General features: G+C 50.8%; 1 protein-coding gene across 2 annotated transcripts; it reads left to right on the top strand.

Moving 5' to 3' along the window:
* The first annotated feature begins 71 nt into the window (after positions 1–71).
* TMEM8B (transmembrane protein 8B) lies at positions 72–27,646 on the top strand. 2 transcript variants are annotated; one of them, XM_054584665.1, is made up of 13 exons: positions 72–612; positions 4,974–5,163; positions 5,537–5,744; positions 12,255–12,388; positions 12,734–13,002; positions 13,629–13,954; positions 17,219–17,312; positions 17,485–17,608; positions 17,685–17,827; positions 18,041–18,219; positions 24,621–24,767; positions 24,885–25,001; positions 25,254–27,646. In XM_054584665.1, exons 1-13 carry the CDS (start codon positions 72–74, stop codon positions 25,617–25,619), a joined length of 2,838 nt encoding a protein of 945 aa, XP_054440640.1. In that variant the 3' UTR covers positions 25,620–27,646. The 2 variants fall into 2 exon arrangements, with proteins under 2 accessions (XP_054440640.1, XP_054440641.1); XM_054584666.1 differs by having other exon boundaries at positions 25,250–27,646.
* Positions 27,647–27,930: the final 284 nt, after the last annotated feature.

The following is a 27,930-nucleotide window of genomic DNA, read 5'->3' as shown; positions in this document are numbered from 1 at the left end:
GAGCCGCGGGTCAGCTCTGCGAGCGCCCCGCGCTGGCCTGTCCGGCCCCGCCCCCGCCCCCGCCCCGGGCCATGGCCCAGCCCTTGTCCCGGCCCCTCGTCCTATTATCCCGATCCGGGCCTTGGCCCCCGGCCCTTCCCTCACCCTGCTTTCCAAATCGGTCCCAGTCCCGGCCTGAGTACCAGCGAATGCCCACATCCAGGTCCCAGCCCAGGCCCCCCGTCCATCCCCGAACCCAGACCCTGTCCTGGCCTCCACCCCCGCCTCTGCCCTGGTTACACCCCCTGTCACAAATCCCAGCTCAGCTCCAGTCCCGAGACCAACCCCAGTGTTTGCTTAACCCCCCGACCCAAACCCTGCCTTTGCACCAGCCCCCATCACAGCCTCTCCTTGCATCCCATCCCCTGTCCTCGTTGAAACCCCTGTGCCCAGCCCAGCCCCACCCGTTATCTCAGCCTTTGCCCTCATCTCCGTGTTTACCCAAGTCTCTCCCACTACCCACCCCTCTCTCTCACACCCTGCCCCTCTCCCAGCCTCGACTCAGGTCTGGGCTTCGGCTGCCGCCAGCCCTGTTGCTGCTGCTGCTGTTTTCTGTCCTTGGCCCAGGGGCTGGTGAGTGTAGAAGCAGCAAAGCTGAGGCAGGGATGGGGTTCTGGTAGGGAGGGGTGGGCTGGAGGGATTGGGTAGAGGTGGGACCTTGGTAACCAAATCATGGGGGAGGAAGTAGGGAAAAGTCGGGAGGAAAGAGTTCTTACACATCTGGGAGGAATTGGGAGGGCCAGGAGAGAGGTAACTGTGGGCTTGAGGGCAGCAGGTGGCTAGTAGCACCTAGGGGAGAGACTCCAAGGTGTTCTTTCCTGGTGTCCATTCTGACCTCATTTTGACTCTTGCTTTTTCAAGGAAGTCTTTGCGCCTGCTCGTATAGTTTGATGGGAGAGACATAGTCCCCCACCTGACAGCCTCTGGGTCTGGAAAGAGCTAGCCTAAACTTTTGAGATACTGGACATGCATTAAAATGGGTTTATGAAAGCAGTTTTGAAAAGAACATGTAGCAAACAGATGGACATGGGCCATTATAATGAGTTTTCTTCTTGTAATGAGTTTTGTTCCAAATAAGCTTGATTTGCCTAGGAATTATGCCTGACACTTTTAGAGCAGGGTTGAAACTCAAGAGGCCATTTTACAGATGGGGAAACTGAGGCTGAGCAGGGGAGCAATTTGCTCAAGGTCATGCAGCTTATAAATGGCAGTACTGGAGCTATAAAAAAGTTTCCTAATTTCTATCCCACACTAATGGCTTTTTCACTGCAATATGTGCCTACTAAATAGGAAAATAAACCCAAGTGGGAAAAGGTCCAAAGCACAACCTGTCCTCTCCCTGGTCTGCCCACAAGGGGGCTTCATCCACAGACTGTTCCTCATTTACCACCTGTCAGCCCAGGGCCACGGTCCAGCAAGGAAGTGACTTGGACAGGAGGGGGAGAGGTCCAACTTCTTAATGGGAGGAATGTGGGAGGAGGAGAGGGGGTCCTTCCCATAGATGTACCATAAAGACGGCCCCATCCTAAGGAGATGACTGCGGTCTTGCATGGCCCCAACCCTCAGCCACCTCTAGTGGGTGGCACTTTAGATAGGATAGAGATGTGCCTGAGGGAAGTCTTTGGAAATAACAGCAAAGTAGCTGGGGATGGGGGCTGGGTTTCAGGGAGCCCTGGGGACTTGGTTCAGTATACAAGCTTGAGGAGATCAATGCATGTCAAAGGTCACCACTCCTGCAGAGATGTCCAGTCTCACTGGTACCTGGACGCTTACATGTCTGAATGTATACCTGGGGGATCTGTGGCAATGCTGGGCATATTCAGCATGTACATGGATGTGCGTTGGTGAGTGTAGGCGCATGTATGTTGTGTGGGGTGCGCGTGAGCCTATGTGTTCTCTGAGTAACCTATATATTGTACAAGGGGGAGGGTACATGTTGTGGCCCACACATGTTCTCTTCAGCACTTCCTGCTCCTGGAGACAGAGCACTGAACTGTTACCTTCCCAGTGCATAGTTCCTTATTTGGAGGCAGTGTTGGATGCCTCTCATAACATGTATAAGTAATCTATTTGCCCCCCAGCCTGACTCCTTGAAGGAAGGAGCCATAGAAGGACTCAGTGTTGATTACTGCTTCTGGGAAATTGGGCACTTAGCAGATGTAGTAGCAGGTCATTTTTTCACTTTGAGTCAGAGGGTGTCTATACTGTTGGGCCCAATTCATGGCTCCCATTTTTGCCGTAATGGCTTCTTTGTTTATGAGCGCATTGAGCAGGCATGAGCTGGCTAGGGGAGGAAGGTAACTGACAGCCACAGAGCTGTAGGAAGCTGAAAGATGTGGATTAAAACACGACTGGCCAGAAGCAGGTTTAGGTGGTTTGGGGAGAACTGTAATGAAGTTAGAACAGAGTGCTGAATAGGCCCTTCTGCATGCAGGGCTACCCTTAGCGCTGCTAAGAGTCACTGCGTCGGTAACTGTGGCCTGGCCTGCAGGAGTGCTCTGTGGCCGGCGGGGGCTGAGAGATTTTTTACTGAGGAGAGGATCACAGTTGGTCTCAATAAATGCTTACCGTTGGCTTCAGTCTTTTTTCAGGAATGGAAGGTATCTCCTGGGTCTCCTGGTCCTACCTCAGTCCTTGGGTCTTTTCCTTGGGCTCAGCTGACTGCATTTGCATAACCCAGTCATGCCTGCCATTCCAAAGTGACCTTTTGTTCTACCTAGTGCTGTCATTAGCAGGGTCAGCCTTAGCCTCTGTGGGTGTGTGTATATGTATGTGTATGATTTTTAGGTGGTGGTGGAAAATCACCCAAGCTTCATCTGGAAGGAAGTACTGGAGCATCCAGGATAGGTTCACCTGCGCTTGCACAGGGCCTTGCTCATGCTTCCTCTAGGACATGGCTCTGTTGGCCCTGGTGATACCCCAAACCAAAGCTTGGCGTGAATGAGGCTGCGGATGCTTTCTCAAGTGTTTGTCTGCAGAACTTCTAGGTTCCTCCACCCACCAGTTGCTGCTCATTCCCTTTTCCTCCCAGCCTGCCCCGGGACCTCTGTAGCCTCTGGCCACTTCTGGAGTGGCTCAACTAGTTTCCCATTCTCCGGCCGGCCGTGCCTTGTTCCTTTGAGTTACTGGGCTCTGTGTGCTTGTCTGTCCATTGTTTCACGCGAGCAGCTCTCTGAGAGTCTGCTCTGGGGGCCTGGCCGAGATTTCTTCCTAACAGTAGCACTGGCTCATTCCATGACACATCCTGGTACTGGCTTTGGGGAGGAGAAGCACCCCACACCCCAACCCCAGCTCCAGAGCTCTGCTTTTTCATACCAGTGGTATCTATGCTATTCAGCTCTTGGCTTTCTGTCTTCTGTTGTCATAGCCAGGGCTCCTAGGAAACCTGTCTTCCCCACCCGTTGGTTCATTTCCCTTCATTCCTCTTGGATACATTGCCACTTGCTCTCTGAATGCTGCTCTGTGAGCCTCTGGTTCCTGGGCAGTGCTCAGCTTGCAAGGTGGCAGGTCTTCCTTGCTGACAGTTGAGACTGATCATGTGGTCTGCACTGGACACAGACTAGCCCTTGGGTGTAACCATGGCCTTTGAAGATGAACTCAGGCCAACCTGGGGCCAGCGGCCCCCACCTCTCTGCAGGGCGACTCTTGAGGTTGCTTCAGTTCAGTGGGGCCGGCCCTAACGCGAGTTGCCTCCCTCAGCAGCCTCCCTTTCCCAGATGCCTCTTTCTCTGTTATTTCAAATACCTCATTTTTGGAGTTGTATCTCCCATTTCCAGAGAGGGAGATTGTAAGACTAGTTAAGCCCTGTGGGTCTTTCCAACTTGGCTGAAAACTCTGTTTCATAGTCTTCCCTATCCATACCTCCACCCCCCAAGCTGCTGATTTCCTAACCTTCTCACCTGTCCTGAGGGTAGCTTCTGGGTTCTCTGGGACTGGTCTTAAGTCTCCAGAGCAGTCAGCTTCCCCAGAACGTTGCCTGCCATTTGGGACTCTCTTCTATCCAGCCGAGCTACTGGGTTGTTTTTGCTCTTACAGCAGTCCTAGCCCCCTTGGGTTTGCCTGGCCAGCTGCTGACATCGGACTTTCCTGTTCACCTTGGCTCTGCTCCTAATAGCCATGATCAGGTACCTTGGCATTTCACTTGGAGATGAACCCTCTCCCTCCCCCCTGCTCTGAATGTGAATATTCCCAAGTGGTTTGAGATTCCACCGAGTCCCCAGTTGACTCCCTCCCTGGGCCTCCCTCTGGGAAGCGCCCTCTGGCTGCTCATTCTGCATCCTAGAGGGCCTGGTGACTCTCCTTTCCTCCTTGCCCAGGGGCCTTTGTGGTGGCCTGCCAGCTCCTGTCCTTGCCTCTGCCACCCAAGAAGGCCCCTTGCAGACTCACCACACTTTCCCCTCCCCACTCCTGCCCTGAGCCAGTGTACAGACACCTTTTGTGAAGCTTCTGAGGGTTTTTAACTTCTCCTGACCACAGGGGAACAGAAAGGGGAAGAAAACAAACAAGGAGGTTACACAGTTCCATGCTGACTCCCAAGCCCCACAGGTGGAGTTCCAGGCTGCGCAGTGGCCGGGGCGCCAGCCCACACACTCCAACGCTGGCTGTCCGCGCCTCTGTTGCGTTAGGCTTGGTAAGAGGAGAACAATGACTCCTAAGTGAGGGGTAGCTGTGGGTCATTTAAAGGGTCCAGGTCTTGGATTTATGCAGATCTAATTTTAAGCCTCAGTTTCCTTATCTATAAAAACAGGTCATTTTTTTCAAGGTCATAGTAAGGATTAAAGCAGATGACGGCTAGGGCAGCAGGAGGCCCAGTTCCTGGCTCAGAGGAGAGCATTCGTTGAGTTGGTGCTGTTGGTGAGGAAGACTGGTGTGCCTGCTGCTTAACGGACGTGCCCTCTGTCCCTCCTGCTCCTTTCTTTTCACCTGCTCCCCAGGAGGCCTCTTCCTGACCGATTACTCCACCTGCTCGCCCCGCAAGCTGAGTCCTTTCCGCTCCTTTGCCAGCACCGAACTCTTCCACTTCCACGTGCCTGAAGACACATTCCTGGCTGTGTGGAACCTCATCATCTTCAAGGAGCAGGGGGGATCCTTTGGGGACCACTGCCCCGACCAAAGTGTGACTGTGTGAGTGTACGAGTTAACCTCTGGACCCCCACTTCTAACCCCGGACCACTTTCCAAACCAAAGTATGACTTTTTGAGTATCTAAACTGACCTCCTGACCCTGACCCCTGACCCTTGTTGAGATTGAAGTATGACTGAGTGAGGGCCAAGACCTCTGATCCCTGATCACTTCCTTACTCCTGTTTGTGTGAGTATCTGAGCTGACCTCTTACCCGCTCTGTGCTGACCCCGGATCTGGAACCACTGTGCTGTATGTGTCAGTATAGGGAATCTACTTGCTTGCTGGTGGTGAGTGACAGTTCTCCTTCCTTTTCCCCATTTCCCATCTCCCACCTCATTGCCTGCTTTCCTCCTCTCCTCATTCTGGTCCCCAGGTATTTCCGGTCCGGGGCACCCCCTGTCATCAATCCCCTGCACACACACTTCCCAGGGGACACGGCTGTGCCTGGGGTTTTCTCACTGACCCTCAGCTGGACACTGCCCAACCGCACCTCAGGCATCTTTAACGTCAGCAGCCCCTTACCTGGGGACTGGTTCTTGGCTGCCCACCTTCCCCAGGCCCACGGCCACATCTCCGTCAAGGTGGGTTGATACTGTCTAGGGCACGAGGGGCCAGAGCTGCTTCCCCATCTCTGCTGAATCCCCTCCCCGACGGGTTACCTGGAACACCAGCCTTGTACCAGGATGGGCAACAGCATGAGGGTGGCTGGGGTGGAACGTAGCCAGAAGCCAGCAGGTCACATGGTGGGCCATAGCCCGAGATCTGTATGAGACAATCCGGGAGCCTTAGGAGGACGTGGTGGGTCCACATAAGCTAAAGGGAAAGCCCAGAGTCTGCAGCTGGCCAGAGGCCCCAGCATCGCAGAGTAGTGTCCCTTCCTGATGGAAAGTGCAAGGGTTGACCGAGGTGATCAGAAGCCAGCTAGGGACAAGCCATGTGCTGCTGCACAGACCCAGGATAGCCCTGCAGACTCTTGTAAGCTCCAGCCCAGTTGTTAGTCCATCTGGGAGAACGCGTCCCTCTGCTGGCATGATTTTGGCTCCCTGCACCCCGCTGAAGACCATACGAGAACACTCTGGGGCAAGGTAACTCTTTCCTGTTAAAAGGAGGCTTTGGGTAGCTCGTGTCCATCCTGACTGTTGCCTCCCTTTCCTCCAAATATCTGCACTGATTTCATAGAGCAGAGGTTGTTAAAATCTGAAGTGTAGGTTCAAATGTCATACTGCTTTTTCATTCTGGTCAGGAGGGGAAGGGAACGCCACAAAGTTTTGCTGCCACTCCCGCGTGTTGAGCAGACTTCCTACTTGTAGTGAGAGGATCTATAATTTTCTTACTCCTGTCTGTTGGTGGGAAGGGAGGGGGAAATAAGCTGGTCATTGTCAAGAGCGAGATGGCCAAGTGTGTGGGGGCCAGTGGTAAGGACTGAGCATGAGCAGAGCAAGGATTGAAAGACCAGGAGGCTGAAGAACACGAAAGTTCTCAGGGTTTGGCCATTGAGAATTGAGGGGGAAAGGAATTCCCAATCAGGGGAAGATTTGATTTGGCCATATGGCTCCAGGCTGAGTTCCTTGAGGGCAGAGGCTCTGTGACTGTGTGAGACTCACCTCTCTTCCTCCTACTGGAGCTGAAGGAGCCGAGAAGCCTACAGGGACCAGTGTACTGGCACTGCTGGTTCCAGAATGGGAAATAGGGCTGAGGTAGTGTCTGGAGGCCTCAGTGAGAGGCCTCTTTTCCTGAGAGTGATGCATAAGGGAACTTTCTGTCAAGGTCTGGGAGTCCTCTGGTTGAGGGCATGTTGGGAGCTCACCTGGAAATGGCTCTGAGTTCTAGGCAGGTCTTGATTCCTTTAGAACTAAGTAAGGATTGTTTTTTTAAAAGCAGAGTTTATGTATTTATTTTTAGGGAGAGGGGAAAGGAGGGAGAAAGGGAGAGAAACATCAATATGTGGTTGCCTCCTCGTGCGCCCCCAACTAGAGGACCCGGCCTGCGACCCAGGCATGTGCCCTGACTGAGAATCGAACCAGCAAACCTTTGGTTCACAGGCCAGCACTCAATCCACTGAGTCACACCAGCCAGCGCTGGATTATTCTGTTTGGAGGAATGTCTTAGGTCTTTGGCCAAATTCCAAAGAGCCTGTTCCTGATGCTAACGCTGATCCTGGACTGTCTTTGTGAGGACTGACAGGGAAAATCCTTCTGAAGTCCTCTCGCAGTTACCCCAAAATTTTTCTGGGTGATCAGGAGGAACTGGGGGGCCTACGCCCGACTGGTATTATGGGAGCTGAAGCCTGGTTAGGAGAAGTCAGAACCAGGTTTGGCTGACATATCTATTTGCACCTGTAACAAGTGGGGCCTGGGAGACTTGGTACTGCAAGCGGGAGTCCTAGTCAGCAGCGCTCCCTGGGGTGTGGCGAGATTAGAGAGTAGAGGGCACAGTTACACCTTGCACATGAATGGCAGTGGACCTGGACACCATGAGAGATGTAGCTTTTCAGTCAGGCCTGTTCCAGAAGCTCAGAGGCTGGGAATGGGGTGAGGTGGGGATAGGGAAGGAAAGATCATCTTTGTGGTCCCTCTGAGAATTTGATTACCTTTAGGAATCTTAAATGGGCCTCTAAGGATTCTGAAGTTCTCTGGTTAATTCCTTAGACTGAAGCCTGTGAGTGATTGTCTAGAACATTCCTCCAGGGCTCCATCTTCTCAAGTTGTTTCCTCCTTAGTCCAGGTCTTGACTTCCTGTGAGGCTTGGCCAACACGGGAAGTAATGTGCATTCAAGGATACCCTTGGGTGGGAACTGAAGAGTCCTGGCAATAAGCAGGCCGTGCTGTTTCTAGGGCCCTCCTTAGCTTTGGGGGTAAGTTCAGACCTCCCTTTAGACCTTAGTCCTTGAGCACCAGCTTTGTCCCAGGTCTTGGGTTGGGTGCTTGAGACACAGATAAATAAGATATATGTTAGGAGATGTTTTAAGAGGACAAAAGAGACATGGCCATTTCAGCTTGGTAGTGTGGTGGAAGGGGTCTTAGGAAACTGTTAGAAAGTGGCGCCTGACGTGGAGAAGGCAAGGAAAGGCATTCTAGGTGGTGGGGTAACATGCGCTAAAGCCAGAGAACTGGAGTGGTTCCGTGTGGAGCAGTTGTTGGGAGGGGAAAGGGAGGTGGAGAGGTGAGCAGAGGCCAGATCACAAAGGGTCTAGAAGTTGGAACATTATCCTGAGAGTGATAGGGAGACTTAAGAGGATGTAAAAGGGAAGTGACTTATTTGGCCCAGGCCTCTGTCCGGAGCTCGTGTCCCACACTTCTGCTGGCCCCGGTGTCTGTGTTGTTCACCTCTGTATTCCCAGCATCCAGCACAGAGCCTGGCACAGAGTGGGGGCCTGGTGAGTTTTTGTTGCTCTTCTGCCATCTTCTCAAACTCATATTGTCCAGGACTGACCTTACTTCTCCTCCTTTCCTTTTCCCTTCTTCTTCCTATTAACCTCTTCCATCTTGACCCATGCCTTCCATCTCCGTGCTTTCCTGTGTTGGAACATGGGTTCATCTGGCGGTGCCCAGCTGCCAGTCTGCTCTGAGGGGTGGCCTTTGGGCTGTGGGTAATGCCTGGTACCCACAGGGGAAGTGGCTCATCAGGGGAAAGTTCTGCAAATGTCTGGGACACAGTTCTCTTTGAATGTTTCCTTTCCCCAATCCAAGATTTCGAAGTAAATGAAAGCAGGTAAGATAATAACAACAACCATAACAAAATCAAAGAAGCAGATTGTATAGAAGAAAGGATTTGGTTGAGTCCACCAACTAGGACGAAGTGTGACTCAGTATCTCAACTGAAGAGGTTAAAATCTGCTAACGGTGCTCATTCTGTTCTTCCTCCTCCTCCTAAATTATTTTATTTGTGTTCTGATTAGGTAATATATGCATCTGGTAACAACATTCAAAAGGTACAAAAGGCAGTGAAAAGTAAGTCTTCCTCTTCCCTTTGCCTCTTTCCAGTCCCCACTTCCCCTCTCCAGAGTTAACTAGTAACTAGCTGTTAATAAATCCCTTATATTACTCCTCTCTTCTTGAAAGACTCTCCTCTTGGCCCTTGCAACTCTACAGAACTGTCCTGGTTTTCCTCCTGCCCACCACCCACTCTTCCTCTGCCTCCTTTCCTGGCATCTCCTTTGTCTTGATCAAACATGTTGCAGGGCCCCAGTGCTTGGTCCTGGGACGACACCTTTCTTAATTCTCCATTTTCTTGCTAGGTGTCTCCAGCACAGTAGTTTTAAGTACCACTTGCAAGGTAATGCCTTCCAAGTGTATTCAGTGAGTCCTAATTTCTTTGAGTCTCAGACTTTATAATCAACTGCTTACTTGACATCAGCAATTAGATGTCTAAGAAATGTCTCAAACTTAGCTTGTACAAATCAAAACACAGCCAAATGTAAAAATCTCTTCATTCCCATTTCACTTCTTCCAGTCCAAGTCTTTTTGTCCTCTAGTCATCATCTTCTCAGTAAATGGTACCGCTGTTCACCAATTGCTCAAGTAACAAATGTAGGGTGTTATACTTGATTCTCCCTTCCCCCTTATTTCTCTACAACCAATTCATAAAGAAAAGTCCTGTTGACTCTACTTCCAAAGCATGCCCCGAATGCATCTACTTCTCTCTATTTCCACTCTTAGCACACCTACCCTCTGCTTTCTCCTGGGCCACTACACTAACCTTTTAAGTGGTTTCCCTGCTTCCACTTTTGCCCCCTGTAGTCTGTCTGACATTCATCTGCTCCCATGTTGACTGCTTCTGATTGATGGTGGGCCAGGGGCTGTAGTGGGTATGGGGATATTCTGGTGGAGAAGGCCAAGTGCTTTCGGGCGTCTTCAGTCTGCAAGCCCCATCCAGAGCCTGGGACTGGCTACTCTGCTCAGGCCTTTCTAAAGAACCCCAGCCCACCTGTACTAGGACAGTCTAGGAATCAGTCTAAGGCCTTCTGTTCCAGCTTCTTTCAGACTGTTTCACATACCACATCTCACTTTTGGCCCTTGTGGTTTCTCCAGTTTCCTGGCTTGGACCCTGTTCCTCCCATGGCTGCTGATGCTGACTCCCTTGCACTCTCACTTGGCTTCTGCCTTGGCAGTTTCCCGAGGACTTGGGTTCCGGTGTCACCTCTCTAGCCCCATCGCAGGACGAAGGTTGCTTCATCTCTGCACCTTCCCTGGTCTCCACTGATTGAATGAACGCTCCCATCTGCAGTGAGGGAGGAGTACTGATGTGCATCTTGTACAGTTTAAGGAAGGAGCACACCTTAACCATTGAGGTCATGTCCACCGATCCTTCATTGAAGCCATTAGCAAGCAAAATGTGGAGCAAAGTTTTTCTTCCCCCAGACTGTCAACAAGGAAACAGGCCACTGCCTGCGCATGGGCCCCCACCCTTGGGGATCATTCACAACAAGATTACTGTGGGTGATTCCTGTCATAGGAAGCAAGGTTGATGAAATTACTTGTGATAGTAATTCTGGTCCTTAGAGTTTGACACCAAAGATGAGGGACATCTGCTTTGGATATCAGAGACCGAGGTCTCTGAGCAATGAGGTGGGTTCAGGAGCTCTCTGAAGGTACATTTTTTATATCCATTCTTTAGTTCACCAGATATTTTTTAGCACCTAGTGTTTGCCAGATGGTGCACTAGGCATTAGGGATGCAGTGATGCAAAAAATCACAGAAAAATTCCAGGCAGAGGGTAATGGGATTTTCTGGCTGGGCATCTGTCACGGCCTCCTTCCAGCCTTGGGGAGCTTTGCTGGAAGTCTGTGCCTTGGCTGGCTTGTTCCATTGCATGGAGCTCAGTGGGGTGTGTGAGCATGGAACAAGGTTTAGAGACTCACGGAAGTGAAAAGTGGCCTCTAGCTTATTGGGATAGCACAAGGTCATTTGTCCAGAAGATAGAAAAAGCTAATCAAGCTGCCCCTCCTCCCTGAGCTGCTGCAGCCGCAGGGCTTAGATAGCTGCGAACGCAGCAGAAGCGGAATGGGGATAAGTGGGTCTGTGCTCGCTGAAGAGTGCTGAGGCCGCGTGGGCTGGGGTGGCGTCCGCTGAGAAGGGTGAGGGATCCGATCCAGGAGAGCAGCTCAGGGAGATGTGGCCGTTCTCTAGCCTGTTCTCTAGTCAGAAGGAGCAGACGTATCTGTGGGTCCCTTGAGACAGAGCAGTGGGAGGAGAGAGAGAAGACAGGCTTTGGCTTCATAAAGATAAGTGCTTCCCCAGCTGGGTTGATTCATTTTAAAAAAAATATTTTATTTATTTATTTTTGGAGAGAGGGGAAGGGGCAGAGAAGGAGAGGGAGAAAACCATTGATCGGTTGCCTCTTGCAGGCCCCCAACTGGTGGCCTGGCCTGCAACCCAGGCACGTGCCCTGACTGGGAATTGAACCAACAACCTTTCGGTTTGCAGGACGATGCCCAATCCACTGAGCCACACCAGTCAGGGTGATTCATTTCTTCATTCATTGATTCAGCAAACTCATCTGTGAGGTGTATACTTTACACTAGGCTCTGTGTCTGGGGAAACAAAAATGAAATAAGGTCAGACTCCTGTTCTCAAGTTGTTTACAGTCTGGAGGTAATAAGTGGCCCTTCCCTGGGGGTTTTAAAGCAGAGGCTGGACAAGTACTTGGGATGAGCAGGTGGGGAGTTAAGGAAGTTAAAGATTCACATTGTAGGAGCGGGAGGAGGTTTGGACTGGGGGCCTCTGTGGAATTTCCAACGCCCAAAGAGAGCCAGTGTTTAAGTTCCTGTGGGATTGGTAGGGGGTCAGGGTGGTTTGAATGCTTAGGAGGAGGGGTTAGATTGGAGGAGGGGCAAGGCAGGGTTGTCAGAAGGGCCTGGGTTTGAATCCCAAACCTCAGCCAATGCTGGGGATCACAGCAGGTCCTGCAGGCCTAGGGAGGACAGAGGTAATGAGGCAGGAAGGGCCCAGAACTTAGAGAGACCTCAGTCACTGCCTTGAGAGCAGGAAGCCAGAGGAGATTTGTCCCCCACCATCAGCTGCCTCCGCTCGCCTTGCTTTAGTAGCGCCCCTGCTGTCTCTGCCCTCCCACCACGCCTGCTTCCGTCTCAGGGTCTCCAGGATGAGTGTCAGTACCTCCTTCAGCCACAGCTCATTGTCAGGCGTTTACTGGACGTTGCTGTGCTGGTGCCTGGCCGTCCCTCAGAGCAAACCCTCACCTCCCACAACCGCTCAGCCCTATACAAGTAAGTGGAACCCCCTCCTCCACACCCCGCCCCAAACCTGGCCCCTTCCCTTTTCCTTCCTCAGCCTCAAACAGGGAACAGGATTCTCTTGGCCTCTTAGCCTCCCTGCCTGTTCCTGCTCCCCCTCTGGTCAACCCGGACTGCTGGGCCACCCAGAGCGCCAGCATGGGGTGCACCCCTGCCTCCCTCTCTCCCAGCACAGAGGGGAGGACTTGAACAGGCCTCCTGTTCTCCTTTGCCCGTTGCTCCTCCCCACCCCTTCGTCCTGGCATTTCCCTCATTCTGGTGTCCCTCTCACCTTTCCATACCCTGTGTTTTCTTACCCCCAACCTCCCCTCTGCCCAGGGTCTTTGTGCCCAGCTTCACTTACAGGGTTTCAGCACAGCTGGTGTGTGTGGGGGGCCGCGGGGCATCCGCCTGCCCCCTGACACTGCGCCTACGTCCCAAGGCCCCTCCCCTGCACAACTCAAGCTCTGTGGCCTGTGGAGGTGCCTCTGTCTGCCAGCTGGAGCTAGCACTGCCCCCTTGGGGGCGCTGGGTCTACGTGCGTGTGGAGACACCATCGCGGGGCCCTGGCAGGACCATCCGCTTCCAGCTGTGTGTGCGGCTGCAAGGTCAGAAGCCCCACATCTGCTCCAGCCACCCAGCCTGTGCTGACATCTGTGACTGGGAAGAGGCAGGCATGGTGGCTGTGTCCAGTGCCCCTGTGCCATGTCCCTAGACTCTCCCTGACCCTACCCAGGCTCCTTCACACTCCCTGAAGCCCCCCACTTGGACTTTCAAGTCATCGGAAGGCCTTCAGATCATCTTCCACCATTCAGGGCTGACTGAGTGACCTGATCACTCTCCTTAATTTAATCTCTCTTTCAGTTTCCTGGGGTGGGCAGGGACAGCTAGGACCTCTGGGACCCTGGTCTTGCAAAAGCCCCTGCCACTCAGTGAGAGGGTCAGTCATTTATTTCAACAGTGTCCTTGGGGAAGGGGAGATGACCTTGACCTTGATTCCCTCTAACATGGCAGTCTATCAGCTGTGACCACTAGGACAGGAAACTGGGCCCTGGTTCCTGGTTCCTGGGCCCTATCCTGTGACCTGGCTGCCCCATACTCCCAGGACATTTGATTCTAGTTGTCACCCCTCCCCACCCTTTGCTAAATCCTGCCTCGCTCAGACCTGGTTTGTGGTGGGGCTGCAGGGCAGCGAAGGTGGCAGGCCTCAGCTCTGATTGCCTTTGCCTCACAGAGTGTCCAAAGCCGAGCCTGTCCCGTGCCCTGGTCCCTGGAGCTGCCATGAACATGCCCCAGTCACTGGGCAACCAACCGCTGCCGCTAGAGCCACCATCGCTTGGGGCCCCTGTGGAGGGGACCGGGGCCCCATCTCCACCTGAGCACTGCTGGCCAGTGCGTCCAACTCTGCGCAATGAGCTGGACACCTTCTCCGTCCACTTCTACATCTTCTTTGGCCCCAGCGTGGCCCTGCCCCCGGAGCGCCCCGCCGTGTTTGGCCTGAGGCTGCTGCCAGTGCTCGACAGCGGAGGCGTCCTTAGCCTGGAGCTTCACCTCAATGCGGTACTTTATGGAGAGCAAGGAGGTTACCCCCATGGGGGAACTTGAAAAGAAGGTGATGGGTGTGGGGGTCCTTACCCCTCCTGGAAGCCTATGCAGGTTGCTTTCACCTAAGTTTATGATTAGAGACCATGCCTCAGCCCAGTTCTGGTCAAAAACAAGCTGAGTTTTGACTCTACTACAAATAGGCTGGGTCAGCCAGGACAATTCAGAGTGGTCCAGATTTTCCAAGTTTTGTAGCCTAAGCTCCTATTGCTAAGGGCCACTCTCCATGGCAGGTGTTTCACTTTTCCTGCACATCTCCTGTGATGGGCAGCCGCCCCCGCCTGAGGCCACGCAGGCCATGTGTAGCCAGCTCCGATGACTAAAGGCAGGCCTGCCATTCCATGAAAACCTGCGAGTGGATTTTTACCCACTCACTGATCTTTGTTTTGCCCCAGAAGCTATATTTTGGTAAATTTGTCTTAGTCCTTCAAAAAACAAAAGTTAATAGACTTGATTTATCAGAGCAGTTTTAGGCTTATAGAAAAACGGAGCGGAAAGTACAGAGTTTCCATATTCCCCCTCTTCCCTGCACAGCTTCCCCTATTATTCACATCTTGTATCGGTGCGGTGCATTTCTTACATCCTTAGCCTATTTTGGCAGCCCATCAGATGCCCCTCGGCCTTCTCAAAGCTGATTAATATCTTAGACCTCTCCACATCCTCCGCTCTCTCCTCTGGTCAAACTTCTGGTCCTCTGCTCTCTGAACTAAGTGAGCTGAGGTGGTACGAGCAGGGCGTCAGGCGGCGGCGTGTGCACAGCCGGAGATGAGGTTTCCTCTTTCTGCCGCTGCGTCACACTGATCACCTGGGGCCTGGGGTGAATTAAGATCTCTGGGTCTTTTTCCTTTCCCTCTTTTTTGTTTTCTTTAAAACAATTGTATTCATTTACATTTTAATTATAAAAACAGTAGAATCACATGTAAAAGCTTTACAAAAATAGAGGAAGCCATTCTCATAACACAACTGCTTAAACTTTTGGTCCTTTTCTCCATTAACTATTATATTAATCTCATTGAAACCAGTGGGCATACATATTTTTGTGCCCCGAGCCTGGTCCGTATGACCTGCTGCCAACTCCCATCTCATATTTTTGCAGTGAACTCTTTTAATCTAAATGGAAGAATTTATGTTAATCTTTGAGGCGTTGGCAAATTATACTGGTTTGGGTCTTGGGCTTTCGCCACTTTGTGTAATTACGCATTTGAAAAGCCAGCCTTCTGTCCTCTTAGCCATTATTCTCAGCGTTGAGTTAGACCGAGCTGAGGGCAGAGCCCGCTGTCAGGCCATCAGCGACTGTCTCAGGTTGGCATTGACCCAGTAAGGATTCCCCAGCCATGGGTCCTTTTGATTCTGCTGCCCGCCAGCTCTGGAGGCAAGGACCATTTTCCTACGAGCTGACCTGGGACTTTGTCTGTGGCTTGATGTGATCTGTTAGGGGACATGGCTCAGAACTTTCAAGTGGTCCCGCTGGTAAGGACAGAGCTGATTCTTCAGCCTGAAGATTTTCCTTATTTTCTTACTCAAATTCTGTCTGACTCTGTTCTGATTAATACTGTATGTATTTTGTGTTTGCTTATTGCCATGCCTTTGGGCAATGCCAGTGAAGTCTTGATTTGACCCTGAAACCTCAGAGCCCATATCAGAGACCAGCTGTATTCATACTTGTTCTCCCTCAGTATCTGAGGGGAGGCCCAGTCCTTTGCAGCTCCTTGCCCTGTTCCTCTCTGCATTCTTGTCTATTTACTCTAATGGGTACCTGCTTACATTCCACTCATCTGCGTGCTGTGACCCTTGCTACACAGCTCAGACAGTTGTTATATTAATTCCGAAAGGTATATTGGCACATTTACTCTTTTTTTTTATCCTCACACAAGGACATGCTTATTGATTTTAGGGAGAGAGGAAGGGAGGGAGAGGTGGAGAGAAACATCAATGTGAGAGAAAAACATCGATCGGTTGCCTCTCATAGGCACCCCGACCACACCGAACCTGCAACCTAGGCATGTGCCCCAACCAGGAATCAAACCTGGTTTATGAGACGACACTCCAACCAACTGAGCCACACTGGCCGGGGTAGCACATCTACTCTCATCTTTCCAAGTATTTTGATTTTTTTCCCCTTGGATCAAGAATTGGTCATTTGAATTAGAGAACTGTATATCTGGAGAACATTTCTTATCTTTGGCTCTCCCACAGAATGACTTCTACTGAGTAATACATTGGCATATTGCCCTGCGCTTGCATTGAGGAAAATTATGAGCAAGTCGTATGAAATTCACTCTTGTCATTGAGGACAGGATGCACAACAGCACACAGTGCTGCTTTGAAGGGGACTTACCTTAGAACCACACCTTTGGATGCTATACTTCTGTGACTCTGATTAACTTTTATCTTATGAGCTCACAAATCTGGTCACTCATCAAGTTTCCGTCTCTGCTTTGCTTGCTTGGAAGTCAGCATCAAATACATGGCCCACATATAGGGGCAATCTTTATTTTTCCTATCCTGATTTTTCAGTTTCCCTCTTGCATTTATTTTCTCCTGTTATATGCATTTAATAAGCTGCCTCAAATCCTTCTTGAATGAGGTGAGCTTATGGCAACCTGTTAACATTTATTCCCGTAGACAAGCCTGCGTGTTTAGTCCTGTGGATATCCGATTTCTCTCCATCCCAGCCAAGTTGCTACATTTAATCCCTCAGGCATTCTGTTACCACTCTTCAGTACCTCATCATTTCACCTGAGGAAGAGTACATTTCTTTTCACGCCTCCTGTCTTCAGACTCAGGTGAAGGGGTGAAGATGATCAAAACCTTCCAGTTACCTTTATGCACAACTGGTTTCTACATCCAGCAACAGCACCCCCCGCCCCCGCCCGCCCCCGCCCCGCTACGAGCTAGATAGGATTGGAAAAGAGGATGTTCTCTTTAGCCTGAACAGTGTAAACATTCTGCCCAAGGAAAGGATTCAGAATTGGGCCTTGCGTTTTTATCAGACTTTGAAAGATCCCTGAGGTGGGAGATTTTGTGTTTCAAAACTGGAGGAGAGATGGGTGTTGTTGCGTGCTCCTGCAGGAGTGTGGTGTCCCGTGAGGGCCTGGAGGAGTTTATGGGCGGCCGGGGGGGGGGGGGGCGGGGGGTTAACTGGTGTAGGAGTCTGGAGTGGGGAAGGTTGGTAGGACCTTGAGGATGGGACAGCTTCATCTTCATACCTGCCCTCCCTAGAGCTCCCTGCACAAGGAAAATGTGACCGTGTTTGGATGCCTGACTCACGAGGTGCCCTTGAGTCTTGGGGATGCAGCAGTGACCTGTTCCAAAGGTGAGGATGAGGAATGCAGGGAGGAGAGAAAGCTGGCTGGGATGGATGGGAAATGCTATGGAGGGTGAATGGGCTAGAGTCTGGGGTGGGGGCAGGTGGGTGGGGGTTCTTTAGATCCTGGCCCCACGCCGACCCCTCCTTCCTCTCACTGACCCCTCACTTACCTCCTCAGAGTCCCTGGCTGGCTTCCTCCTCTCAGTCAGTGCCACCTCCAGAGTGGCCAGGTTGCGAATCCCATTCCCACAGACCGGGACCTGGTTTCTGACGCTCCGCTCCCTGTGCGGCGCGGGGCCTCGGTGAGTGGCTTGCGGCTGTGTGACGCGTGGCGGGAGGGAGCGGCCGAGCCCCAGGTGACCGCCAGTGTGTGCACAGGTTTGTGCGGTGCCGGAACGCCACTGCAGAGGTGCGGCTGCGCACCTTCCTGTCCCCGTGTGTGGACGACTGCGGGCCCTACGGCCAGTGCAAGCTGCTGCGCACGCACAACTACCTGTACGCGGCCTGCGAGTGCAAGGCCGGTGAGCGCTCTGGGCTGGCAAGGGAGCTCCAGGGGCTCTCGGGAGGGGGCGGCCAGGAGAGATTGGGAGGGCGGCACTAGGGTGAGACCACCCTCTCCTGTCAGTGGCACTGGCTTAGCTCGAGGCCTCCGGAGGCTTCCAGCAGAAGCGGCTGCTGAACCCCTGGCTGCTTTCTGTATGTACCCTTCCACCCTGTACCCTCCCCACCCACAGGGTGGCGGGGCTGGGGCTGCACCGACAGTGCGGATGCGCTCACCTACGGATTCCAGCTGCTGTCTACTCTCCTGCTCTGCCTGAGCAACCTCATGTTTTTGCCACCTGTGGTCCTGGCCATTCGGAGCCGATATGTTCTGGAAGCTGCCGTCTACACATTCACCATGTTCTTTTCCACGGTATGAGGTGATGTCAGTGCCTTCTTTGAGTCCCTCTCCCTGCGGTGGGTGACGTTCTACATTTCCCCCCTGTTCTCCACTGGTTTGGGGATGTCTGTATCTTTACAATAGGAAGGTGTCTCCAGGTCACCGCGTCTCCTATAGCCGTGCTTCCCCACCTTTTCATATCATGGCATGCGTGCAGTGTGGTCATTTTTGTAAGGCACATTTGGGTCAATGAACAAGCCTGTTTGTCACTTAAAATACCAACAGCCACTGCAGACAATGTGTGGTCTCTCGCTGTGTCACACCCTGCCTGTCCACCCTGAGGGCCGAAGGGAATTTTGCCTCAATTCAACCGGACGAGTAACTCTGTTCTGCAGTAGAGAATTGCGCCTTCACTGCGAGAGGTCTGCACGGGGCAGGAGATCCACCCTTTCACCTGTGTGGCTGCATGGACAGTTGTCAGTTTCAACACATTCTTTCATGATGCGAGGGCTAGCTGTACTGTGCTGGCGTTCCTCATCGTACTGGGGATTTCTACAATGTGAGCATGTTCTTTCTTATGGCATAAAAAGGTATCTCCCCACTTAGGAGCCATGGCCTCCTTGGACTATCGTGGGAACTTCTGGAAGGCAGAGAGGATCTCTATAATTGGGTAATTTATGGAACAGTCTGGCTCTTAAAATCCTAAGAAACTTTACAGATTCAACTATGTTCTGAAGCATCATGGGAAGTGGCAATGTGATATAAAATCCCAGCCCAAAGGAGCTTATTTTGTTGAAGATTAATATAGTTTTAAACCCTTTCCCTCCCATTACAGAATCTCCACAATCTCTGTGTCTTCCCACTCTTCTATCATCCTAAAAATTCATGTTACAAGCATGTGTCACAGATATTCTAAGGAAAGGTAGAGGAATGAGTCTGCTCTTGTGACTTAGCCTTCATGTAGACGGCCCCCTCCTTCCCCTACCCCCTACCCCGACCCAGGATTCTGCATCTGGAGATCTTTTCATCTCAGCTCTGGGCTCTTGGCGTCTTGTGACATACAGTGCCTGCCCATGAGCACTGCAAACATCTTAGATGGATTCAGACTTTCCTCGTGTCTTAGCAACAAAGATATCACAAAAACCCGATAGCCCCTCTTGTTCAACGTTAATAGAGCAAATATATGTCCAAATTTTAAAAAATCCTACTTATCACTTAGAAGTGGGGGCAACTGTCCTGAAACTAAGGGTCCTGTCATATGTAAGTTCCTCCTGGACGTTCATCCACAGATGAGGAGTAGCCTTATCTGTGTCCTTGCCAGGGAGACAGACCTTGGCCCCGTAAGCTGGATGAGAGGAGCACATTCCAGGTTTGCTTTACTGGCCCCCTTTTTAGACCTGCTCCGACAGTGCCTCATTCTATTTTTATATTAGACACTGTTTCTCCTCTTTATTGCCAGATGCCCTTATACTGTTGCTCACCAAATCCTCTAGCAACAGCTGCTCCACCAGCCCGCTCTTGGCTGCATGCAGATCTAATGCGATTCATAATTGGTACCTGGGGCATGTGGGGAGAGCGTGTCTGTTCCACACTTCACACACGCATCCTGGGCATTGGCTCCAGAATGTTCAGTCCTGGATGACTCCTCATTTTCTGGATACAATGGGAAATCAACCTGAGAATAAAACACTTTCCACCCAGTAGGTACACTGTGGGAGCCTAAAGTGCCTGGCACCACATACAGAGCTTCCACTTTCTTAAATAAGGTGATAAGAGATTAAGGAAAAGATACTGGTTCTGAGCTGTTGCCTGAAGTCCCGCTCTAACTCCTGTTCTTTTCCACATGGGCCAAAATGTAGAGCTTCTGGTCTTCCGGTTTTCCGTGTTGTCCCTCTCTTCCCATTCTTTACTTAGTTTAGACTTATTCTATTTCTACGCAGTCTTTGTTTAAGGACCGATTGACCATGTTGCAGGTCATGGTAGCGGATAGTAGGTTATAGTCTTCAAATACAGGACAGTCTATACTTGGCACTAGTGCATGAGTTGTTGACCAGGACATAGGAGCAGACGTTAGGTTTGTTCTTCGGGAGTTTAAAATGTAAATACGTTAAATATTTAAAATGTAAAATATATAAGGTATACAAGATGTCAAAACAACAACAACAACAACCAAACAAAAAAGCCACAAACACAGCACTTGATTTTGTATATAGTCACACAGTTCATATAATAACAGCACAGAACATCTGAATGTGTGCTGTGTGTCAGACACTGCTAATCAGATTCTCGCAATAGCGCTATAATAGTAGACAGGGACTTCTGTTATTATCATCTCTTTTTGCAAATGAGAGAAGTTTAAATACTTTGTCTAAGGTATAGGTGAGTGGCAGAACCAACATTTTCACTCAGCCTGACTCCAGATCCTCCCCTGTAATCGCTGAGGTCTGTTGCTCCCCTTGCGCGAGGGCAGTGAGTGCTCACTGATAAGTTTCTGGCCTGACTTCAGTTTCTCAGAAGTCCTGGCATCCACAGAGAGACTCGGGGCCTCAGTTGATGAGTTATCAAATTCTTAACAGATAAGGAGAGTCAATCAAAAGATCAGAAAATGTAACCAAACCAAATATAAGAAATTGTGAGGGAAAATAAATCAAATTTGAAGGTGTGCAACTCTAACCCATACAGTTCAAGCCACCTGTCCTTCCCTGTGCTGCACGGCCCTCACAACCAGAGCCCAAAAGACCAGACAGAGCCGATATCCTGGAGGCCTTACAGCCTCCCTTGCCGATTGCTGACATCTTGGCGGCAAGCCTGCCTTCTCATTACTTTTCTCTTCTTCGAGCCATCACAAGTAATTCTCAGTGGCCCTTGGCAAAGTCCCATGACTGTTTCCAAGAGAAAATGGAAGCACAAAATTAAGAGAGCAGCAGTAAATTCCGTTATATCCTGAGTACAAATATAATTTTTGCATGGATTAAATACATTTGCATTTCCATTCTGTAGTGCTTGGATACTCCATTTTGGGGCATTAGATGACCTATATACTTATGTTGTAAAACTATAAAATTTTACAGAAAAATAATCCTGGATAATTTTCTAAAATTACCTCATAAGTAGTGTCCAAAGCTGAGGAAACTACCAAATTAGATTAGAATTATATTAATAGAAACCAGCCTGTACTCTAAATTTCTTTTTTAAATTCTTCATTTTTTTCTGTGTCATTTTTACCACTTTTATTGTCATTGACAAAAGGAATACTAATCTAAAAATTAGCCCACACTTCTTAGTGGAATAATAACTTCCTCGCACTGCAATTTTAATTTAACTCTATCCCTGTGGATTTTCCACAGCCTCAATCTCTTTGACTTTTTGGTATACTTGGAGAATAATAAGTCATTATTATTCTGTGATTAGAATATTAGTGAGATGATTTCTCCCCAAAGCCCTTTCTCTCCAGAGACAGTCTCTCCATTATTTGCCGTTCTTTTTTCAGGCAAGAGAAGTTTGAGATCAGCCTTCAGTAAATTATTCTTTTAGATGTGTCTTCAGTATTAGACAATCCAGTTTTGCTTTTTTTCTGCTGACATATATCCTCTCTTATCTGAGATTGAAGAATTTATTACAAGGCCCTCTTCCAGAAATGTTCGGGCATTTCCTTCTCTATGCTTGAAAGTCAGGCATATGGAGTAAGTGCTTGGTTAAGCCTGAAATGTAAAATTAGTGCTTTCAAATAAAACCAAATCATAAAACATCATGGGATAATTTAGTGGCCTGTAGTACTTATATCTGGTTTTGGAGATAGAAAATAATTAATGTCCTATAGCTAAAAGAGAAGAAAAGACCAAAAGATTTGTTTAGGAACCAAATTAACTCTCAATTAATCAGCACATATAAGAAAAAGAATTGAAAAATAAACAAATCTTTTAGGCATATTCAAACATTAATTCTAATGCTATGTGGGCCCTCAGGAAAAGTTACCTAGTAAGAACTCATTATCTCAATTTAATGACTTATTAAGAGGGAACCATGCCCCCAAACTTATAAGTTCTTTCAAAAGTCTGAGAAAATTCACTTAAAACATGATCATTCCAAGGCAGTCTCTTCCTGAAGGGTCACTATTCTTTACCTCCAATGTAAAGGAAAAGAGATAAGATAGGTACACAAGTTTCAGTCTCATAGCTTAACATTTGAAGGAATCAAACCCAGGATTTCCCAGTGCCAACTAATATCCCTTAGTGTTCTTTTTCCTTTTTTTTTTTTTTTCTTTTTAGAAACTCTTCCTAGCTTCTTCCTGCCCTTATATTATTTACCCTTTCTTTCCCTTTTGTCTGTTGAAGTTGATGATTTTATAACTTGAATGACTGGATGAACTCTTCAACAGGCTCAAAAGAAACATTAACAATTTATTTCTCATCCTTTGTCTCTAGAGACTAAACTTTCAAATCCGTTTCCCCATTTTGTTGGGGGCAACTCTGCATGGGGCTGGATTTGGTCAGTTTTCACAACAAACCTGCTTCAATTTCCCACGTGCTTTTTCCTAAGGGCATGCTGTTTGATTAAGGCTGGGGTGTCATGGTTTGTAATATGAGTTTCGGATATGACACTTTTCCCCCCAGAATTCTTCTTCCTGACCTCATCCCCACCCTCTTGTTTTCAACTCTAACTCATTCAAACAGGAGACCAGGTTCTCCCATTTCCATTCTTGCCAGTAGTTAAAGACCCTATTGCTGCCAGTGAGTGAAGAACTTGTGATGTTGCTCAGCTCTCTTTCCTCAGCTGTGGACTGGATACCTCTGCCCTTTTCCAACACTCAGAGCCTTGTCTCTGGAGGGCCCGGAGGCCTGTCTCCCTCTGGTCGGCGAGGCTACCGCTCCTTGGAACTCAGTTGTGATTAGGGCTGCCTTTTAATAGAATAATGAAGAAACTGACCCAGGCTGAAAATAGTGCCTAACGTGTCAATGATCAAGACACTTCAAAAGCCATCTTTGGATGCCATTGCGCTTAGCCTTCCTGCCCCAGCTTCAGTTCATCCTGATGTATTTCAGTCCCACCCTGGAAACTACACCAACTTGTTTCTCCTATCAAGAGATGTTCTCAATAGCCATGGCTTCCAAGGGACTTGGGGTAACATGCAGGGGCCAGAGATCAAACAGACCGATTCACAGAAATCTTAACTTTTTGATCCTCTAAAATCTGCTGGCATGCCTCAAGCTCAGCTCTAATGAGTAGATTTTGATAAACTTTATATAGGTCAAAACCTTTTCGCTACCATTGTAGCTTCTTGGTTTTCTTCTTAACCCTGCTTCTGTCACCATAACAACCTATTCTGCCTGACACGGGGCAGGGATGATGTCAAGAGATGGGAGGAGTGAGCGTCCTGCTGTGGTGTTTGTTTTTCCTCAGAGGTCTGTCCAGTATGTGTCCTTTAGGTGGGCTCATAAATCCACAGTGAGATATTTGTTCCCGTTGTCTTTGCACCAAAGCTATTCTTACATCCATACATGTTCTTAGTGTTTGGCATCAGTGAATACTCAAATCATAAAAATTCTACAAGGACTTCAGAGAAAAGTGCCAGCAAATGTTCTAAGGCCAAGAGAACTCTGGGAACTCCTGGGTAACCTCTTCACAAATCCAGGAACGTAGGATGTCGGAGGCCATGCATTGTCCCCAGAGGCACAGGGATTGGGACCAGGCCTTGATTCTTTAATTGAGGAGCCTGGAATACCTTGATACAATTCCCCTCGTGTTCCCTGCACCCCTCTTGGAGTCTCCTCAATACGCTTTCCTCTGTTCCCCGCAGTGTAGGAGAGGCGGACGCTCTCATCCCTGTGTTTTTCCCCACGGCGTGAAGGGCCACTCTCTTCCCCGTGGCCATAGGGACTGCCGGTTTCACTACTGTGTCTACATTGGGTGGGAAGCGAAGAAGAGGACCAGCTAGTGCAGGGCCTGATGGTGAAGCCCAACTCAGAGGCTGAGCTATCAGGAGAGGCTGGGACAAGCTGGGGAGGCTCGCGGTCTGGGTCGGCCAAGAGGCCGGAGTCCAGCCCCAGAGCCTGGGTCAAGAACGAGGATTATAGATGGGACCCACAGCAAACATGAGGAGAGGGGGAAGGACTGGCCTCGCTGGAGGGACCTGGACCTCCCTGGCCTGGTGTTCTCCACAGCACATTCCAGAAGCAGGAAGACTAGGAAGGTGCGGGTGAGGGTCAGGGCTGCCAGACACGTCCCTGAACAGCTGATGAGGCAGACCAGGCCTCCCTGCCGTGTTTTTCTCAGGAGTGGAGAGTGGGGCATTTCCCAAATCTCTGCAGCCTCTGACCTCTGACCTCTGCTTCCCTGGTGGCAGCAGACCGCTACCCCTGCGGCCTCTTTCTTCCGTTTTGTAGCTCTGCACGTCTGCCCGCAGTTCTCTCAGTGCCTGTCTTTTCTTTGTCCAGTTCTACCATGCCTGCGACCAGCCAGGCATTGTGGTTTTCTGCATCATGGACTACGATGTGCTACAGTTTTGTGATTTCCTGGGCTCCTTAATGTCCGTGTGGGTCACTGTCATCGCCATGGCTCGTTTACAGCCTATGGTCAAGCAGGTCAGTCCAGAATGGGCCCTGGGGGACAACTGTAGCTGAAGTCTCCTTGAAACCCATTCCCAGCCTCTCCCCGAGGGCGCTCCCTCCTGGCCCAGCCCTTGTGGTCCCCCTCTCTAGGTGCTGTATTTGCTGGGGGCTATGCTGCTGTCCATGGCTCTGCAGCTTGACCGGCATGGACTCTGGAACCTGCTTGGACCCAGCCTCTTCGCCCTGGGAATCTTGGCCACTGCCTGGGTAAGGGTGTGGAGAACTGTGGGTGGGGTGTCCCAGCAGGACTTGGGTGCAGGGCCCTGGGTACCCAGTCCCCAATTTAAGGTGGGCTCAGCCCCTGTCATCATTACTGTTTTGCCCGTGGTCCCCATTCTAGTCTTAGGAAGTTCCTTCAGGTCACAGCCACTCTCAGGGGAAACCTGAGAGTGACCGGCTCTGGCTTGGGTTCCCAGGCCTCGCATTCCTGAGCCCCACTTCTCTGCCTCCCCCAGACAGTACGCAGCGTCCGCCGCCGGCACTGCTACCCACCCACATGGCGCCGCTGGCTCTTCTACCTGTGCCCGGGCAGCCTTATTGCAGGCAGTGCCATCCTACTCTATGCTTTTGTGGAGACCCGAGACAACTACTTCTACATCCACAGCATTTGGCATATGCTCATCGCCGGCAGTGTGGGGTTCTTGCTGCCCCCTCGTGCCAAGACTGACCGCAGGGTCCCCTCTGGAGCCCGGGCCCGGGGCTGCGGTTACCAGCTGTGCATCAACGAGCAGGAGGAGCTGGGCCTTGTGGGCCCAGGAGGGACCCCTGTCAGCAGTATCTGCACCAGCTGAGAGCAGCTTTGGGCCTGGCCCTTGGGGAGCGTGAACCCTTCCTAGGGGCAGAGAGCCCTTCCTGGGTTTTTCCAGGCAGCGTGGAGCCTTTCCAGGGATGAGAGACAAGTTGTATTTTCCTGAGGACGTGGAGTCTTTCTTGACAGGGAACTCCTCCAGGGACCTGGCGTCCTTCCTGAGGGCCTGGAGTCAGCCTGCATCTGTGGGTTCCTTCAGGACTGTAGCCCGTGCGGGGCAGCAGAGCCCCCTCAGGGCCAGGCAGTCCCTCCTCGGGGCGGGAGCCCCTCCCAGAGATATGGAGCCCTCCTGAGGATATGGCATCATTCCCGGGGGAGTGGAGTGCATCCTGGAGAAACTGAGTTTCCAAATCCTCCCAGCAGCTCAGCAACTCTGGCCTCAGGCCCACGTCCCGAGGCAGCGCCTTGGCTGGGCTGTGCTGGGAGGGGAGTGAGAGAGCAATGGGGCTGGGACGGCGGCTGGAATCTTGAGTGGATGCAGGTGGAGTCTGATGTGTTTCCGATGAAGTATTTGCTGGTTCTGTGCTGCCTTTTTTTCCTGCTGCCAAGGGTGTGGGGGAGGGGAGGGAGAGAGGGACCTCGAGGAGGTCAGCAGGGTGAGGGGACCTCAGCTGGAACGAGCTGCTGGAGCCACTATCTCTGTCTGAGGCTTTGATCCCATCATGTCAGGCAGTAGCAGCTGGGAATAGGGAGCTGAGAGAGAGAGGCGCTGAGATGATTTAAATCAGTGAGACAGATCTCCCTTATGGAACTCACACCCAACAGGGAAGGAAGCTGAGGTCCCAGGAAATGGGACTAGCAGGTACAGATGTCAGATGCGCAAGAAATATCACAAGAACGTAGCTTCTATTTTCAGCCCCATTTTGCCTGACTGCCAGAAATATAATCCTTCATCAATCTGGAATTTCTTCTGTTTCCACACTAGTCACAGCTAAGTTCCAAGGGTCTTATGGAATGCACAGATTTTGGGAGTGTGTTTTTCCTGGTCTCCACAGCCCATGTGGCACCCACCCCCCGAGATTTCCATCATCCCACCTGGCCCGCAGCTGGGGGTGCGGGTAGGCCGGACCAGGGAGGCTTCTTGGTCCTGGCTGTATAACCCCTTTTAGTCCCGAGGCTCGCTGCCACTTCCGTGCCACATGCAAAGACCTGTGACACCTTGGCTCCCCAGACATACCTTGGAGCCATTTTACTCTGGGGTCCTGCTCTGGGTTTTACTGGACCAACAAGGCATGAGTTGCTCCCGCTTTTAAATCCTGCAAACCTCTTCAGGAGCTTGGCCTGGGGAGTGGGGATCAGGGCCCCTCTCATTGCGGGCCCCTCTGGGCCAATGTTCCCACTACGTCCCCTCCTCATTTCTTTTCCTGCTCCCTAGTTTAGCGAATATTTTGTTAATCTGGAGGTGGGGAAGCCTTACTTTTACTTTGTTTTCTCCCAAATCTTTTGTCTATGCCTTAATGCTCCCTTTCGGGCCTCGGCATTTGAAGGTCAAAAGCCAAGAAGACATCCTTTTGCCCGCTGGTTTCTGCCATCACGGTGCCTCCGGGGGGCACTGAGCAGAGAGCGGTACGGCCACGTGAGTGGTGAGAAGGAGTGAGAGGTGTGAGCTAAGTATCTGTTCCTGTATCAGAAATGTCATTCCATCGCATAAAGATGTAGAGTCAGGTCACCAGGACACATGAACCCAAATAGCTGGCATTCAGGGCAGAGTCAACAGAATACAGATGGCACTGAAAGAGGAGACAGGGCTGGGACAGACTGCCCCCCAGCTGGGGGGGGTGGGGTCAGAAGGGGCTTTCTGGAAGGGGAGTATGTGTTGAGGATTGAATGGGTTTTCATATGCTGAGATGTTGGGAGAGTGTCCACTCTGGTCACCAGTGTCTGTGTTGCACCCCTCCCCTGAGATTTCCGTCATTCCACCCGGTCTCCAGTCACGAAAGCACTAGGACACAGTGCGGTGCCCAGCCCGGGACGCAATGTGTCCAGTATATTAGCTAACGGTCAAGAAGTGTTTGGGGCTGGTCTGTCTCCGCACCATGCCCCTCTCCTTTCTTGGAGAGTGAATAAAAACTTTACTCTCTACACTTTCTTCTCTTTGTGAATTCTTTCATAGCCCGCGTCACCGACCACACTAACATTTTGGTGGCTCATATGGGGACGTTCTCTATTTCTCCCTGGCCTCCAGCCTCCTGAGACTTGCGAATAGGGGAGCAGTGGGCAGCAGAAGCTTGACCCAGGCCAACCCCCTAACCCTGTCTCTGTGAGGTTTGGAGAGAGGATTCTAATCCTTCTCTGCATTTCTGGACTCTGCGGACAGCCTCCTCCTCA

This window comes from Pteronotus mesoamericanus, unplaced genomic scaffold (genome assembly GCF_021234165.1).
Source record: "Pteronotus mesoamericanus isolate MK-2021 breed Mesoamerican mustached bat unplaced genomic scaffold, CSHL_Meso_final contig_78, whole genome shotgun sequence".
Taxonomy (NCBI): domain Eukaryota; kingdom Metazoa; phylum Chordata; class Mammalia; order Chiroptera; family Mormoopidae; genus Pteronotus; species Pteronotus mesoamericanus.
This window is presented reverse-complemented; position numbering and strand designations above follow the sequence as displayed.

What these genes read in the sequence shown, in the direction of transcription:
- TMEM8B (XM_054584665.1), top strand. Translation starts at nt 72, where the DNA reads ATGGCCCAGCCCTTGTCCCGGCCCCTCGTCCTATTATCCCGATCCGGG. An exon ending in AGCAGTGACCTGTTCCAAAG is followed by an intron (nt 17,313 to 17,484) that starts GTGAGGATGAGG and finishes TTACCTCCTCAG; the next exon opens with AGTCCCTGGCTGGCTTCCTC. An exon ending in GGCCTGCGAGTGCAAGGCCG is followed by an intron (nt 17,828 to 18,040) that starts GTGAGCGCTCTG and finishes CCCCACCCACAG; the next exon opens with GGTGGCGGGGCTGGGGCTGC.